Genomic DNA, 16,759 nt, shown 5'->3' on the forward strand with positions numbered 1-16,759 from the left:
AGCCCTCTCTAACACTTAACCTGGGGACCAACGGCTTAAAGGTGACTTCCGAACCACCACCAATGGCCGGGCAGGAGGGCCGCTTGCAAGGACAGGATCGCTCAGCGGTCACCTATCCAAGCAGCAGCCACGCTCGACGTTGCTTGATCTGGTTATCTTGCGATAACCGCCGTACCCGCTACACTGCGCCATTGGCTAAAGTGTTGTAGGCAGTTGTAACTCTCGACTGGCACGACGATTTCATTTTAAAGGAATACGTTGGAAAGCAGTTTGAATTAGTACATTTTCTTCAGGAACATGAGGGCGACCATAACTCTTTCCTTAATATACACATTCTGTATCTACAAACATCGATATCATCTGCTAATTTTCCACCCATTCGGAGGATCAATTTGGTGCCTCAACCGGAAACATCTTTAATCAAGGAATTCCATTCGGCAAACTCAAAACACAAAATAATTACTGTTGCGGAGTAGCCATTTTAAACATCCTGACGGTTGCCAAGAGAAACAGAAGACAAATGACATCTAGCGTGTATTAACATAAACTAGACTATGTATTAGTGTCTCCGATACCCGAGCTGAGGCGCAATAATCGATAGCTTGGACAAAATAATACTTTGTAGTAATGAAATGAAAAATTCTTTATTTATACAGGCAAAGTTAGGGCCGCATAGCCCTTTCTTACACTTAACCTGCGACAACGAAAAACATAAAGCATTAATTAAGTATTACCGTAAGAATAAAAAAATTAAAGAAATAATTACATTTAAAGAATGTGGTGAAATTAAAATAATATTTTAACATGATAAAATTAAAATTTAACAAATTAATAAGTTAACTAATTATGTAATTCTTAAAACGTATAAAATAAAATTATACTGTTAATATATACATAAAACTAAAGTAGTTGTTGGTAATGAGTCCTAACTTTTATCACACACAATCCTACATTCACCCCTCTGTCAGTGCCAAGCCCACAGCATCTCAGACTGGACCTGGCTCGGCTAACCGCTTAAGTTCAGTTTCGCTACAAACCGGAAACAGCTATCGATGGAAGAAATTGTTTGGGGAAGGGCATTCCACAACCTACAAGCCATTACATGAAAGGACTTATCCAAAATTGCAGTCCTGTGCTGAGGCATTCTCAAAATGTATGAGCCAGAGGGAGTGCTTTTTACACCTACATGAGACACAGATTTACAATATTCAGAAAAATATCTTGGAAAACCAAATTTTAATATTGAATGAACTAGCTTTAGAAGTTTGATGGATCTTTGATCTTTTAATTTTAGAATATTTGACTGAATATAGTACAGTGTGATGTGCTACTCCCGTCTCACATCGTAAACTTAACGTATACGTACAATAGTTTTGAGTTCTTTGCAGCTTATCACTAAGTACTACAGTCATCTCATTGATCACAGAGTTACAGTAATTGAAATGTAGAAGTACAAGTGATTTAGTCGAGAGCAGCTTCATATGTTCTGGTAAAAATCGTTGTAAACGTTTCTATGATATATCTATTTCTATACATATATTATTTTTGAAACACCCTGCATTTTATAAGTTTATAATGTAAAGCGTCGTAAATAAATATTTTTAAATTAATTACAATAATCCTCAAATTCATTACAATGAAATTCTAATTAGATATTGTCCTTATAAATATCTTGATGTAAATTAAAACCACATAAAGGATTTGTTCTTTCAGATGCAATGAGTGGGTTGTAAACTGTAACATAATTATCTCTGCTATGATTTAGGGATAGCGATATTTTACAGACCCGAAAATATTATCGTTTTACACGCTGCAGAATTTGTGACCCTAAAAGATCAAGGTACAATAAACGGTTCTGAAGGAGACACTGCACCTGAAAACCTTTCTGGTTTAAAAGTAAAGTAAAAGTAAAGAATGTCTTATTTTACCAGGCGAAGTTAGGGCTAAGAAGCCCTCTCTAACACTTAACCTGGGGACCAACGGCTTAAAGGTGACTTCCGAACCACCACCAATGGCCGGGCAGGCGGGCCGCTTGCAAGGACAGGATCGCTCAGCGTTTATAAGTAAATGAAGAATTCGCAAAGGATAATGTAATGAAAGAGGATGTTTAAGAAGAAACTTTAGATCAGTTCATTGAAGGATTTATAAATCCCTGTGCCAATCACACCAGTGGTGCCAAATGGTATGCTTAAAAGTGTAAGCCAAGGAAAATAAATTGTTAGATTTCGAATCGAGGCAACGGATGTATTAAAAGGAAGTAGAAGCACAATTTCATATTTACGTAAAGCCGCCTTTCTCCAAAAAAAAAACAGTAGCAGTCGTGGGACTGCCGATAGAAGTGAAAACGGAACTATTAAGTTGAGAGTAATTAACAATACGTTATAGTAGCAGTACATCTGTAATAAATGTGACGCGTTTTTAATTTTCCAATTTTAAAATCCACGAAAAAATATTATCAAATAACTAGAAATCTATTTTACCACGCTAGTAAGATAAATCTTATACCGTAATAATACTCATTTCATGATGAAGAGGTTAAATATTAAAAACATAATTAAAATGAATAATGTTAAATTTTAAATACAAATATTCGTACAAATATTAAAAATGTTTAAAAATATATTCGTTGTTTTCATTATTCATTTATCTGTATAAAAATATGTTGTAATTGCTCAATATTAATAGTTAGTTAAACATAGAATACAAGTGAGTAAACACCGAGTGAACAACAGTGAGTTGAACACCGTTGTAAATAATACAGTTATTGCTACGGATAAAGTATATAATTGCAATAACAATTAAACCCACAATATTTTTAAAACTAATAAATTAGTTAAATTAACTTCGTTCTTTCGTAAAGGTATTTTTATTGCACAATAAACTAATTTATTGAGTTAATACGGTATCAGTGAGCCAATGCGCCAACTACAGTTCCGGCAGAAACGTTCACTCATCACTTCATACGCTACTACAGGCTAAACTAAACTTCCAATAAAAAAATGATAAATTACAAAAAAAATATTCATCTATTTTCACACAACTTTCTCGCTGACAAATTTTGTCTGACCAAAAAATAAAAAAAAATCCTCGCTTACTACTTTTTTCTTGTCATTGTAAACGCTATGTAAAATGTAAACAAAAATCAAAATTATTTCGAAATTTTTTTAATATTTAAAAATGTAACCAATAGATTGCCAATATTAAGAGCTTTAATTTGACGCATCTTACAGAATTGTACGACATTGGCTTCACTTTTAAATCGCGAGAGGAAGCCGTAAAGGTCACTGATTTTAGCAGTCTGTTTTCATACTCCGCCGGGACAGTTTTAACACAGCGAGACTGACTTTTTCATGCAGGTTAGTAGTCCGCGGCCAAGTCTACGGTTAAAAAACACAGCGAGACTGACTTTATCATGCAGGTTAGTATCATTAGCATGTCGGTGACGCGAACCGAGGATTTTACCCTCTACCAAAACGCTCAACGCGCCTAAAGAAGTTTTCACTTCAATAAAAATTTTGACTCATTAGTTGCTTATTCCATTGTATGTTTCAGGTGATATTTTAACACTTGTTTTAATGCAACTAAGACAACAAAAACAACGCATGTGGACTGAAGAGGAGAAGAACCTTGCCCTCTCCACCTATTAGGTTACAAATCACCACTTCCATACAGATTCCTACAAGACAGAGGGTTTAAATTACCATGTGATACATTTATTCTAAAATGGATCAATAATTTTTGTGCCACAAATACAATTTCCGTGCCACAAATAAACATAGTATTGTTTATATAGGGAAACGAAAATGTTCATTACATACAAGTCCACGCTGTAGTAGCCTACGAAAATTAAATATAAGTTTTATATATTTATTTTATTTTTTTAATTTTCTGCCACAAATAATAATTTTTGAGCCTTAATAGTTTTTGTAAACAATTATTGAAATAGTGCACTTTCACGGTGTAATGCGAAACCGATTAATAAGAGGAGTAAAACATGATTTTATGTGTAATAAATACATCATGGTACTGCATTTATAGGTTTTTGAAAATTCAGACCCAATTACCTAACAGAAGTAATATTATATTTACATAAGTAACGAATATGTACAGAAACAAATTGAGTTGATAAAAATATTGAATTCAAACATAATGTTATTAAAAAAACTCGTATCTTCATTCTGAGCAAGCCCAATTTTTAATCATTCTAAGATTTCAATGCATACATATTATTTTTTACATCATGTATCCTACTGTGTGTTTGCATATTGCCTACATCGGAAGGAAACTCATTCCATGCTATTGAGAAACTGACCACGGGACACTTTGCTCAAGGTTGGGAAGGTCATAAAACTACTAAAACTAAAACCTACTTTTTGACTCACCCTTCTGAATGTGTGAATAAAAAAGGAACATGTTAGGATGGTTTTCTATGATTCGACCCTTTTCCTAGGTCCAGCTGTATAAGGGCAAAATTCTTTAAATATATTTTATTACCTGATTGAAATTACCATAGGAAGAACCAAACCATTTATTGTACCTTAAGTCCTTTGAGTTTCGCTAATGATATTTAACTGTCACAAAATGCATTTACAATGTTCGATTTTTGTAATATTCGTATGCATATGAATTGTGAAGTAGAAGTGCATATTTTTTTAATTTGTAGAAAACTATTAAGCTCAAGAAATATTTTTGCAGCATAAAGAAGAAAAAATGTGTAGAATCAAATTTATATTTTTTGCAAAACAGCACAAACTTTTGTTGTGTATTTTAGTTTTATAAGAACTATTATGGTACCAAATTTATTTTAGACTAAATAAAATGAATAAATTAAATTTTACGTTAGGTTGATCCTAAGGGAGCAATATATATATTTGTCTTTACATTTGAATAGCTGCTTCTGCGTTGTTATCTTGTTGTTGACGCATTTTTTGTGTATTTCTGCCAGTTGCACAGTTGCAGTGGTTTCAACTACACTATTGAAGCAATTTCTAAGTCGGACTTCCCAGTAGTAACAACCATTCTCAACTGTGTTGGGAGGACTTCGTTAAGGCGATAACAATTAGGTCAAACTCATATACTGTACAACTTCTTTTTGTTATTTTTGCACTACAACGTGGGCTTGTAGTGCATATTAATGATTGGCTCAATACAATCTAATTAGACACAAAAGTTATGTTTTCTGTACACGAAGCCCATACTTTGTATAATAAAATACACATATAAACCTCTTTATTTGGGGTTTGGAACCTATACCAGTAAATAAAACTATAAGGTTCGTTGAGCCAACGAGCCAGTTGAGTAATCCAACGTCTATGTTTTTATAAAGTGGGTTGTTGAGTCAACTGTCATCTGTACAAATTACATTTCTTCCAGGAAGTTCATTGGGCCAAGGATCAGTAGAGTAATGGAACAGTTTCCTTTATTTGTTACTTTTGCACTACAGTGCGGAATAAGCTTACAGTGCACATGTTTGATTGACTTCAAAAAAATCTGTTGAAGCACAACATTTATTTATTGCAGGACAAAATTCGTACAATAAATGCGTATATAAAACTCTCTACTTTTGCACTACAGCATTACTTGTAGATTTATTATTGGTTAACAAAAAAAGCTATTGAGACAAAAATGATTTTTTCAGCAAAAAGAGGCAAAACTCATAAAAGTTATTTGTATGTTTATAATTTATATTTATTTATATATATATTTTTATGTCTCACTCCCAACCTCGAGTCAAGATTGCTGATCAGTAGTGATGCGCAAATCATGAGCGAACCGGCTCATTAATTGATTTGAGATCTCTCAGACCATGTGATGAAATGAACCAGGTCATAAGGTGAGCTGACTCCTGATTGAACGAACCATCGCGTAGCAACCAGAGAGTCGCCAACCAGTTTAACATTCTTCGGTTCACATAGTTCTTTTTGATCTGAGTGATCTGCAAGACAGAGGAAAACTGTTTAAAATCTGAATTTATTATGGATGACAGTTACACATCGTTGAAACCTATTGTATTTCACGTACAAAGCCTTAGAACCATTAAAATTTATTTTATTGCACAGATAACATTAACGATGACTTTTGTATCAGTTACGTTTCACGGTAAGGACGAAAAACAACAAAATGAATATTTAGGTTATATTTTTAGTAATAAAAGCAACATTAATTATTTTAACTAATATAATTGATTGAATCAAGATAAAATAATTTAATAAATTAATTTTTAATTGGTTTATTCCATGATTTGATCGAGCCGACGGAGTGAGTGACGTTAGTGATCTGATCCGAATGAGCCGGAGCATTCCAAAGACCTGTTCTTCCCATCACTACTGATCAGTCCATTCGGGTGTCCCCTGAGGAACTAGTTCTGATTTACTCTTGCTCACTTAACTGCCTCCAAGCTATTTCGTACTCATGGTGCTGATCTGCGGATACGAGCTGAACTACAAAATTTGATCGTGGATAGACAGAATTGCTTACACAGTGACTTCCAACGGGTTGCTCAGATGTAATTAACATGTGGTTATTTTGTACTCAAATAGATTATATTGAGTACTCAAATCCAGGAAGAAATAAATCCTTCTCATAGAATATTAACAGGCACAAAGGCGTTAACATTGGAGAGGGGGATGTGAAGGGAATAGACCCCCTACCAAAAGTCCCAAGATAAATATTTGTAAAACATCAATTGAACTTATCTGAAATCTACTCTTAGTAGTAAAATGGCTTAATATATATATATATAAGATTCAATCCCCCTTCCAAAGTGAAGTCTTATTTACTCCACTGAACTGGCCAACCATTTAAGAGTTATAATATCATCAGTGCTGTACACATTAACCTTCGTAACTAATAATACATCATCCCTTCATAATCAATAAAAGCATCTTCCATTTATAACTCTAGATACAGCCACATTTGAAATCTACCTTCCATTTGTTCTTACTTAAAGATATTATTTCCTTTCTCACAGACCAGTCCTGTACAATAATCATTTAGTGATGGACAAGCAGTTTTGGTTCACACAGGGTGAAGCTACTAGTGAGGCGCTTGGGTCCGTCATTATAGGTGTTTAGGTAGTTATGTCTTATAAATTGTACTGTTGTCTGAGTGAATGGAAAATAAGACCAAACATTTTAAGCAGTCATTTTCAAGCTCTATAATTTTAAAGAATTTTCGGTTCCAGTTTCTTTTTTCCATAGATAGTTTACCAGCGTGTGTGATGGTAACAAAACTGTTATAGGACAGCTGGCTTAGGTCAATTCTTTACTTTAATTCTTTTAGTCTCTATGTACAGTTGTATAGAGCATTCTCCAGTATCATTGTCAAATTAAAATAGACTACAGCTGCTTAACCAGTTATCATCTTTATTGAGCTGTGTTGTCACAAGTGAAGTTTCTTCAAGGTGGAATGAAAATATTTTTACGTCCTGTAGGAATTTTTCATCAAGGGGATGTAGAGATTATAATTTGCCCGAATTTGAGTTTATAGCCACCTTACATATAACTTGTTTCATAATCAATCTGGTCTCAGCAGCAACATTTTCATCCTCGTCACTCACATCAGTCTGCAGAGATTATGTTGCTGTCGTTAAAAATTAACAATATTTGTCTTGTTCAGCAGCTGAGTTATTTCCTTGGATGCCATTATTTAAGGATATAAAACTCTGTTATCTCATGTGAGTTTACAAATGGTTCCAACCTATATAAATAAACTACCTTTTTTAGTCAGCCTTTATCTATCTAGTGACCTCTGTCAGAGTTTAGTGTATAAAATACTGCATTATCATGTCTTTATTTCTAGTTTGATGTAATAAGTCTCCCGATATTTCAACATTGTTCAGTTGTTTTGTGTTGAGTGAAAATCAACTAAAGATAAGGGTTAACATTGTTCAATTGTTTTGTGTTGAGTAAAAATCAACTAAAGATAAGGGTTAACATTGTTCAATTGTTTTGAGTTCAGTGAAAATCAACTAAAGATAACGGGTTAGTCTTTGAAGGCCTGACACATTGATGAATTAATGTTTAAAATGACTATGAATTAATTTCTACTATATACTAGTTTTTTACATTTTAATGGTTTAACTATGAACGAAAATGTGAAAAACTGGATTAAACTCTTCTACAATACATAGTTCTGCAATAACAATAAAAATGGCATTGTAATATAAGCATATACAACTCTAATACTTCTATCATTGCTAAAACCCAGCTTACTGCTAACAAAAGAACTGATACTCGTTTAAAATCGCAAATACACATCTATGAAAACCTTACAAAAATGTATATACCTCCATCCAATTGCCATTAAACTGTGTATATGGATGCAGAATAATATTGACTTCATGCGAAAATAGTTGTAATCATAACTTGAATTATAAACTCAACCTTACACATACTGTATTTGTATTTCATCTAAAATTGCGAGGTGAGGCAATAAAGGTGCTTAACATATTCAGATAAAAGTATCCCTAACTTAGGGCATAGTTATGAAAAGACAATCAAATGTTGTATGTATGTTACCAACAAGTTTTCCCTTGTAATGCCTTTTTATTATTAGTACATTTTAAAATCTACTACTAATAAAAATATATATTGATTTAAAAGCATTAAATTATATTTAATAATCTTTTTAACATAATTTTATTACTAACATTTTTAAAATACTGAGTTTTATGTAAAAATAAAAATAACTAGAGTGCAGGTTTTGCATTTACAATTGAAAACAAAAGGGTTAAATATCAAAATACAAACCGTAAAAAGTGGTGACATTACTTTATGCACTTATTGTTCTTTCAAAATTGGCAATTAAGGGTTGAATAACGTTTTGTAATCTTATCATCAGCTGATCTATGAGCTACACAGCTCACTTGTACCTGTGAATTTTCACTTGATATCCTGTTGGAGAAGGGAATTCAAATAGAAAGTACTAAAATACTAAACAATTTTATTTAAAGAAACAAATAGTTGAGTATTTTAAAAATAAACAGCATTTCTGTACTACAAAATATTGCTTGTAAATAACAACAAAGTTAAGTCTACTTATTTATTTATATACACTGTACAATAACATGTTGCCACTAAAGACATTAGACTTAACACAACTTATCCGTTTTTCATTTTTAATGTGTGGTTAGGTATAAAATTCAATTGGTCTAAAAGGTATGCCATAAAATAATATATTTTGTCAAAATATTATTAATGTTTTTCTAAATACTTGTATATTATCAGTATCAGAACAAAATGAAGCTGTACACTTTTAATGCACAGCTTCGATGGTTAACACTGATATTGCTGTACAGATGCACTGGGCAGTACAGAACAACATCGGTGCTGTGGATATCAGAATTTTAAGTAATTGCTCATATTATACTAAACCGTTTTTATTATATATTGTTAACGTGATTAATTGCACAGTTAACCTGTCATTTTCCTTTCTTGAAGGATAAGGCGTGTCTTGTCTTTCAAAATATAACATATACAACAATAAGGCATCATTTGATATTATTGGAAACACTGAGTAACTGGGACGGATTGAAATAATATATGAAATGTTTTATTTGTTAGGAACAATAATGAACATTTTATGTACCGTTCGAAAAAACAAGTCTCAAGTAAATTTAGGGAAATAATTTATATTTAAGTTATAATCGGTCTACCAGCAAATGAATGAGCTTTACAACCAATTTGATTGAGCAAAATAACTACCTATCTATGAAAAATAGTGAGATTTGAACGATATTTTTTGTATGTATACACAAATTGTAAAGTAAGTCACACGTGAAATGCTTTCAATGATGTACAAATCGTATATGAATGTTAAAACATTAAATTAATATTAATTTCAAAGTAAGAAAACAAAACTAATCATAAAAATGCTTAAAAACACTCATTCATGTAAAAAAAGATAAATGTGAACCATTACAAAGAATCAAAGACTGTATAGTTTCCTCTAACATCAATCAGATAAGTTGATATGATAAAAACTATCTCATATAACATAAATGACGAGAACACATGGTAACTGCCAAGCCATTCTCAGAATGGACCTTTTAACTCAAAATCGGTTCCAACTGAGTCTTGTGATCCACTATCACAAGATCAACAGTGCGAGTGAACTGGAACAACTCTTAGATTTATTTGGCCTCCTGTACAAATGGAATAGAGTATTCTTTTACTGTACTATACACAACTACAACTATAAGTCTAACCTCAACTGAAAAAGTGACTTGGTAAACTTTGGCTTTGCCACTAAGGCTTTATATTTACAGATATCTATACATGTGAGAAGGAGTGTAAACCATTTTGATAGATAAGAACTGATAACAATATTAATGAAGTGAAATAGTTAGAGAAAGTGTGTACTATAACGAAATAAAATATGAAAATCAATTAAATCTATTGAGAAGAACAGTTTGTATATCACAGCTTAATTGATTATTTTTCTAACTGACAATCACAGCAACAAAATATTGTTTTTTGATCTCAATTACATTTAATTTAGAACACAATAAGGAAAGTTTAGTCCTAATAACACTGACAATTTTGAGCACTTCATTTAGGTGGACAATTTAGTACTAAGTCTGCAGATTAAGTTTCAGAGATTAATATTAAATTATTTTTTTACTAACAAGATTGTTTCATTGCAAAGCATAGCATAGAATTGTATCTTGTGTGACTAGTGTATATTAAACTAATAGTGCCAAAAACATAAGAAAGTAATATTTGGGTAATTTAAAACAAGGCTTTAGATAAGAACAAACTACCTTATGATGATTTAAAAAGTAATGTACATGACAGGAGATAAAACTAGTTTATTGTTAATATTATGAACCTTTCTTCAATTAAACATTCATATGCACATTTTGTCAGAGAAAATACATTATACTTTATAGTCTACAATATTGTTTCTCATGATAGGAATGTTACAACCACAATTTTTTAACAAATTCTGTACACAGTAAAGAATATTGACAAGAACAAAATCTCATAACAATTGTTTAACTACTTGATAACAATCCAACAATAAATGAATATTGCTAGATTTTCAAATTCAATGTCACCGGTTTTAATTCCATGTAGTGGAAATAGTCTCATTTCACAGCAAATAAAATCTATGAGACCATAACATTCTGAATGGCACAAGGTAGCTACTGGAACTGTTGTATCCGTTGTACTATTGGAGCCAACAAACCCTCATCCTCATAGTGTTGCCCCAGGTAGTACAGTTTTATCCTGTCCTGGTTGTGACACTCCACCACCTCCCACTTCTCCACCAGCTTCAGGACGTTCCGTATAGTGTCCACTGACACACTCTCATCTGCACACAAAACAATAATCAGTTATACCATACCACCAGATAATACAACTGTATCCCGTCCTGGTTGTGACACTCCACCACCTCCCACTTCTCCACTAGTTTCAGGACGTTCCGTATAGTGTCCACTGACACACTCTCATCTACACACAAAACAATAATCAGTTATACCATACCACCAGATAATACAACTGTATCCCGTCCTGGTTGTGACACTCCACCACCTCCCACTTCTCCACTAGTTTCAGGACGTTCCGTATAGTGTCCACTGACACACTCTCATCTGCACACAAAACAATAATCAGTTATACCATACCACCAGATAATACAACTGTATCCCGTCCTGGTTGTGACACTCCACCACCTCCCACTTCTCCACGGGCTTCAGGACATTCCGTATAGTGTCCACTGACACACTCTCATCTACACACAAAACAATAATCAGTTATACCATACCACCAGATAATACAACTGTATCCCGTCCTGGTTGTGACACTCCACCACCGCCCACTTCTCCACCAGCTTCAGGACGTTCCGTATAGTGTCCACTGACACACTCTCATCTGCACACAAAACAATAATCAGTTATACCATAGCACCAGATAATACAACTGTATCCCGTCCTGGTTGTGAAACTCCACCACCTCCCACTTCTCCACCAGCTTCAGGACGTTCCGTACAGTGTCCACTGACACACTCTCATCTGCACACAAAACAATAATCAGTTATACCATACCACCAGATAATACAACTGTATCCCGTCCTGGTTGTGACACTCCACCACCTCCCACTTCTCCACCAGCTTCAGGACGTTCCGTATAGTGTCCACTGACACACTCTCATCTGCACACAAAACAATAATCAGTTATACCATACCACCAGATAATACAACTGTATCCCGTCCTGGTTGTGACACTCCACCACCTCCCACTTCTCCACCAGCTTCAGGACGTTCCGTATAGTGTCCACTGACACACTCTCATCTGCACACAAAACAATAATCAGTTATACCATAGCACCAGATAATACAACTGTATCCCGTCCTGGTTGTGAAACTCCACCACCTCCCACTTCTCCACCAGCTTCAGGACGTTCCGTATAGTGTCCACTGACACACTCTCATCTGCACACAAAACAATAATCAGTTATACCATACCACCAGATAATACAACTGTATCCCGTCCTGGTTGTGACACTCCACCACCTCCCACTTCTCCACCAGCTTCAGGACGTTCCGTATAGTGTCCACTGACACACTCTCATCTGCACACAAAACAATAATCAGTTATACCATAGCACCAGATAATACAACTGTATCCCGTCCTGGTTGTGAAACTCCACCACCTCCCACTTCTCCACCAGCTTCAGGACGTTCCGTACAGTGTCCACTGACACACTCTCATCTGCACACAAAACAATAATCAGTTATACCATAGCACCAGATAATACAACTGTATCCCGTCCTGGTTGTGAAACTCCACCACCGCCCACTTCTCCACCAGCTTCAGGGCGTTCCGTATAGTGTCCACTGACACACTCTCATCTGCACACAAAACAATAATCAGTTATAACATAGCACCAGATAATACAACTGTATCCCGTCCTGGTTGTGACACTCCACCACCTCCCACTTCTCCACCAGCTTCAGGACGTTCCGTACAGTGTCCACTGACACACTCTCATCTGCACACAAAACAATAATCAGTTATACCATAGCACCAGATAATACAACTGTATCCCGTCCTGGTTGTGAAACTCCACCACCGCCCACTTCTCCACCAGCTTCAGGACGTTCCGTATAGTGTCCACTGACACACTCTCATCTGCACACAAAACAATAATCAGTTATACCATAGCACCAGATAATACAACTGTATCCCGTCCTGGTTGTGACACTCCACCACCTCCCACTTCTCCACCAGCTTCAGGACGTTCCGTACAGTGTCCACTGACACACTCTCATCTGCACACAAAACAATAATCAGTTATACCATAGCACCAGATAATACAACTGTATCCCGTCCTGGTTGTGAAACTCCACCACCGCCCACTTCTCCACCAGCTTCAGGGCGTTCCGCATAGTGTCCACTGACACACTCTCATCTGCACACAAAACAATAATCAGTTATAACATAGCACCAGATAATACAACTGTATCCTGTCCTCGTTGTGACACTCCACCAGGTATAAAATAGTTGTGCCCATTTTTCTCTCTGAATTATACTAATTGCACAGCTTTAAAGGCATATTTACCATAATTTGTCACCTTTTCTTTGGTAAATATTGTAAAAGTTGTGATGGTTGTTTTGTGCTAATCATACTTTCATCAATTGAAAGGTTTTCCCTTTTCTTTGGTAAATATTGCAAAAGTTGTGATGGTTGTTTTTGCTAATCATACTTTTTTTCAATTGACAGGTTTTTCCCTGGTATAAAATGTAATTTAGAGATCCTGTTAGCATGGACCACTAATTGTTGAAACCTACAACATGGGTCGTAGCCTGGCTGTCCTGAGCAGGGCAGGTTTGAGGTATTTACCAAATGAAAAAATGTCAGAGTTGCCTGAAACCTATTTCTATTAAACATTCTACTAAACCAAGGTGTATACTGGCTGGATGTGGTGACCACAAATGAGTATATTGTTACCTTATGGTTTAGTCCCATATTTATTATTACAAACAGAAAGGCACTGATCTCCATTCGTGTAATGGACTTCAATTTCTTAGACCGTCTATTTGTTGGCAGATTATTCCTATTACCAATCAAAAACTGATCAGCATACATGTTTGTATATCTTGAAAACATATCCAACAGAATTGGCGTGAAGAATGAGTTAGAATAGCTAACTGGAGCTGAGTTTCTATTTGGACATTGTTTTATTGAAGAGCTACAATTTAAAGAAAACTGTCATTGTAACCTGGATCATTTTCCTCATCAACATCAGCCCATTCAGATCCATCTTCAGAGTCTTCATCTGAACTAAGGATGACATTTCTAGGTCTAGCTCTAGGCATTGGCCTTGGCTGAAAGTTAGGGCTAGAAATGTACGAGTGAGGATGTACAAAAACTGGTTGTTGCCTAAGCCTAATTGATTACTTAGGCTTGATCTAAGTCAACACTAGCGTCATAATCGGGATCACGGTCAGTATCATCCCCAAATAAACAACTGTCACTACTACTGTCTTCAGAAACAATTACATAACTCACAAAAATGTTGTCAAGGTATTCTTCTTCAACAACTCTTCTTATGGTCTTCTCACTTACAGGGGACCTTGAGCGATTCATAATTGTAGAAACAAGATGACAACTCTTCTCTAGACTAAAATAATATAATATTTACCAATGAAATATTAAAAACTCAACTTCAGAACATAACCTCAAACAACAACACAGTATGAGATAAACAACACACTGAGAAAGATGCGTCACATTCTGTTGACAGCGTTGTCAGTGCCTTCTAGATGGATTTTCGTTAAGTCAATTGATCGGGAAGTGTACTATAAAAATTTATTTTGAAAAGAACAGTTCTTCACGAATAATTTAATATGATATTAGTTTAAAAATATAAAGTTTTCAATTTTTAGTAATCTTTTTCTGAACATCCGGTAAAATCAGATGTTGGCACTTTTTGGCCAACTTTTTATGTCCGGTAGAATCAAATCGGACGTTGGCACTTTTTGGCCAACTTTTTATGTCCGGTAGAATCAAATCGGACGATGGCACTTTTCGGTCAACTTTTGACATCTGTTAGAATTGGATGGAATAAGGAATGGTTAACTGATGATGGTAATCCATTTGATAGTGCAGCAACATAATAAAAAAGCAAATACAGTATTGCAGTTTGGCCAAATTAGATCTATAATATGAAATACAGTCAAATTCCACTAATACGGTATTCTATAATAATTCAGCACGCTTGGTAATCCAGCACACATTTTGGAAAAGTAATATTTATCTGAAGAATGCAAAACAATAATCATTTAAATCATTAATCATCATCACAATGCAACAATGTTTTTTTCCATTTGTGATGGACACAGCGTTTACGCGGGAGTGGAGAAGAGACTTGGCGTCATATTTGGCCGACTTCGGGTATTATCAATTAGAAACAAGTTAGTTACGTGACTGGTTATGGCCGTCGGCTGTCTGCCTATGTAACCAGTTTCCACTGTGTTGTCTTGTCATATGTTTGCATTTGTTTACAGTTGTCATTCTCTCAGTCTACTATTTAGTTTTAGTTTACAGTGATAGCTTTTTAATGAACTCTTGTATTATAGTTACAGTACTATATCAAGCTAGTGAGTGATTGAATTGTGATTAAATAGTGACATGGGTCCTATAGTTAATGTGCCTTCAAAAAGAAAACACTTGACTCTTACTCTGACTCAAAATAAAAGCTTGACATAGTGAAGAAGCTTGAGAAACAGGGATGAACGCGCCCTAAAACTTACAATGTTCTGACCAATTAATATGATGCGTAGATTAACCACTGTAGATAGACCGTAAAAAAAAAATAGTTCTCATAGATCCACGTATAATGAGGATTACCTGAATAATAAAAACGTTTTTACTGTGATAGTTTATTTATTTACTGCCTACATTATTTCTCTGATATTATCCAATAATCCACCATATTTGATAATTCGACATATCTGAAGTCCTGCCGGGTTAACGAAAGTTTACTGTAATATCTCTGTTTACAATTTTTATACCATATGCACTGAATCTGTAGTGCATGTGAATTTGTATATACATAACATAGCTATCGTGAAAATTTAATTCTACATTTGCATTTTTTATACGTTGTAGAAATGTTTATTTTTTTTAATAAAGTATTTTGAACTTGGACCTGAACATACATACAAATACACTTATGCTCATATTAACAAATTCGAATCTATTTTGATAGAGTTGGCTTATTATATCCCAGATCTTAAAATACTAAAATAAAATTTAAAAAAATAGTTTTGGATTAATAGGAATGAAGGCTAAGGATTATTTACTAATGGATAGGAAAATCACCAGGCTTAATGTTATAAAGCTAAAAGCTTATTTGAAGGAGTTTTTGTTCTTAATTCAGACTAAAGTAAAAATAAAAGGAAAATAATTTTTGTTTTTAACTAGTGGTTTATATAACGTACATATTTTTCAAATTCCACAACTGGATAAAGTTCTCCATAGTTGTTTTATCTATCATACTTACTTCCTATGTACATATAGTAATGAGTACAGGGAACTCTTAAATGTTATTATCTTGAATATTTAAAATAAAAAATACAGATGATTGAGTACCATAAAGTTTCTACTTACTACATGTTAAATTGCCTGTCTCCAGTCTGGTCCTGATGTCACCAAGTACATCTTCTATAAGTTGTCTCTCTGGTACCTATATAGAACAATAGGGAATCAGCAAATTACGGATAAAATAAAATAATTACATTTAAAATAT

General features: G+C 34.3%; 1 protein-coding gene across 13 annotated transcripts in view; it reads right to left on the minus strand.

The window, feature by feature from the left end:
- Window positions 1–8,926: 8,926 nt before the first annotated feature.
- Window positions 8,927–16,759, minus strand: part of LOC124359235 (glycerol-3-phosphate acyltransferase 1, mitochondrial) — a 90,212-nt gene continuing 82,379 nt past the window's right edge. For 9 of the 13 annotated variants that reach the window (XM_046811815.1, XM_046811817.1, XM_046811809.1 and 6 more), the window contains 2 exons: window positions 16,621–16,696; window positions 8,927–11,316 (listed from right to left, as the gene is read on the minus strand). In XM_046811815.1, the coding sequence (XP_046667771.1) occupies window positions 11,147–11,316; window positions 16,621–16,696 (246 nt within the window). In that variant the 3' untranslated portion in view covers window positions 8,927–11,146. The other 4 variants (XM_046811814.1, XM_046811810.1, XM_046811813.1 and 1 more) reach the window with 4 other exon arrangements.

The sequence above is a fragment of the Homalodisca vitripennis genome, chromosome 4, assembly GCF_021130785.1.
Source record: "Homalodisca vitripennis isolate AUS2020 chromosome 4, UT_GWSS_2.1, whole genome shotgun sequence".
Lineage (NCBI taxonomy): Eukaryota > Metazoa > Arthropoda > Insecta > Hemiptera > Cicadellidae > Homalodisca > Homalodisca vitripennis.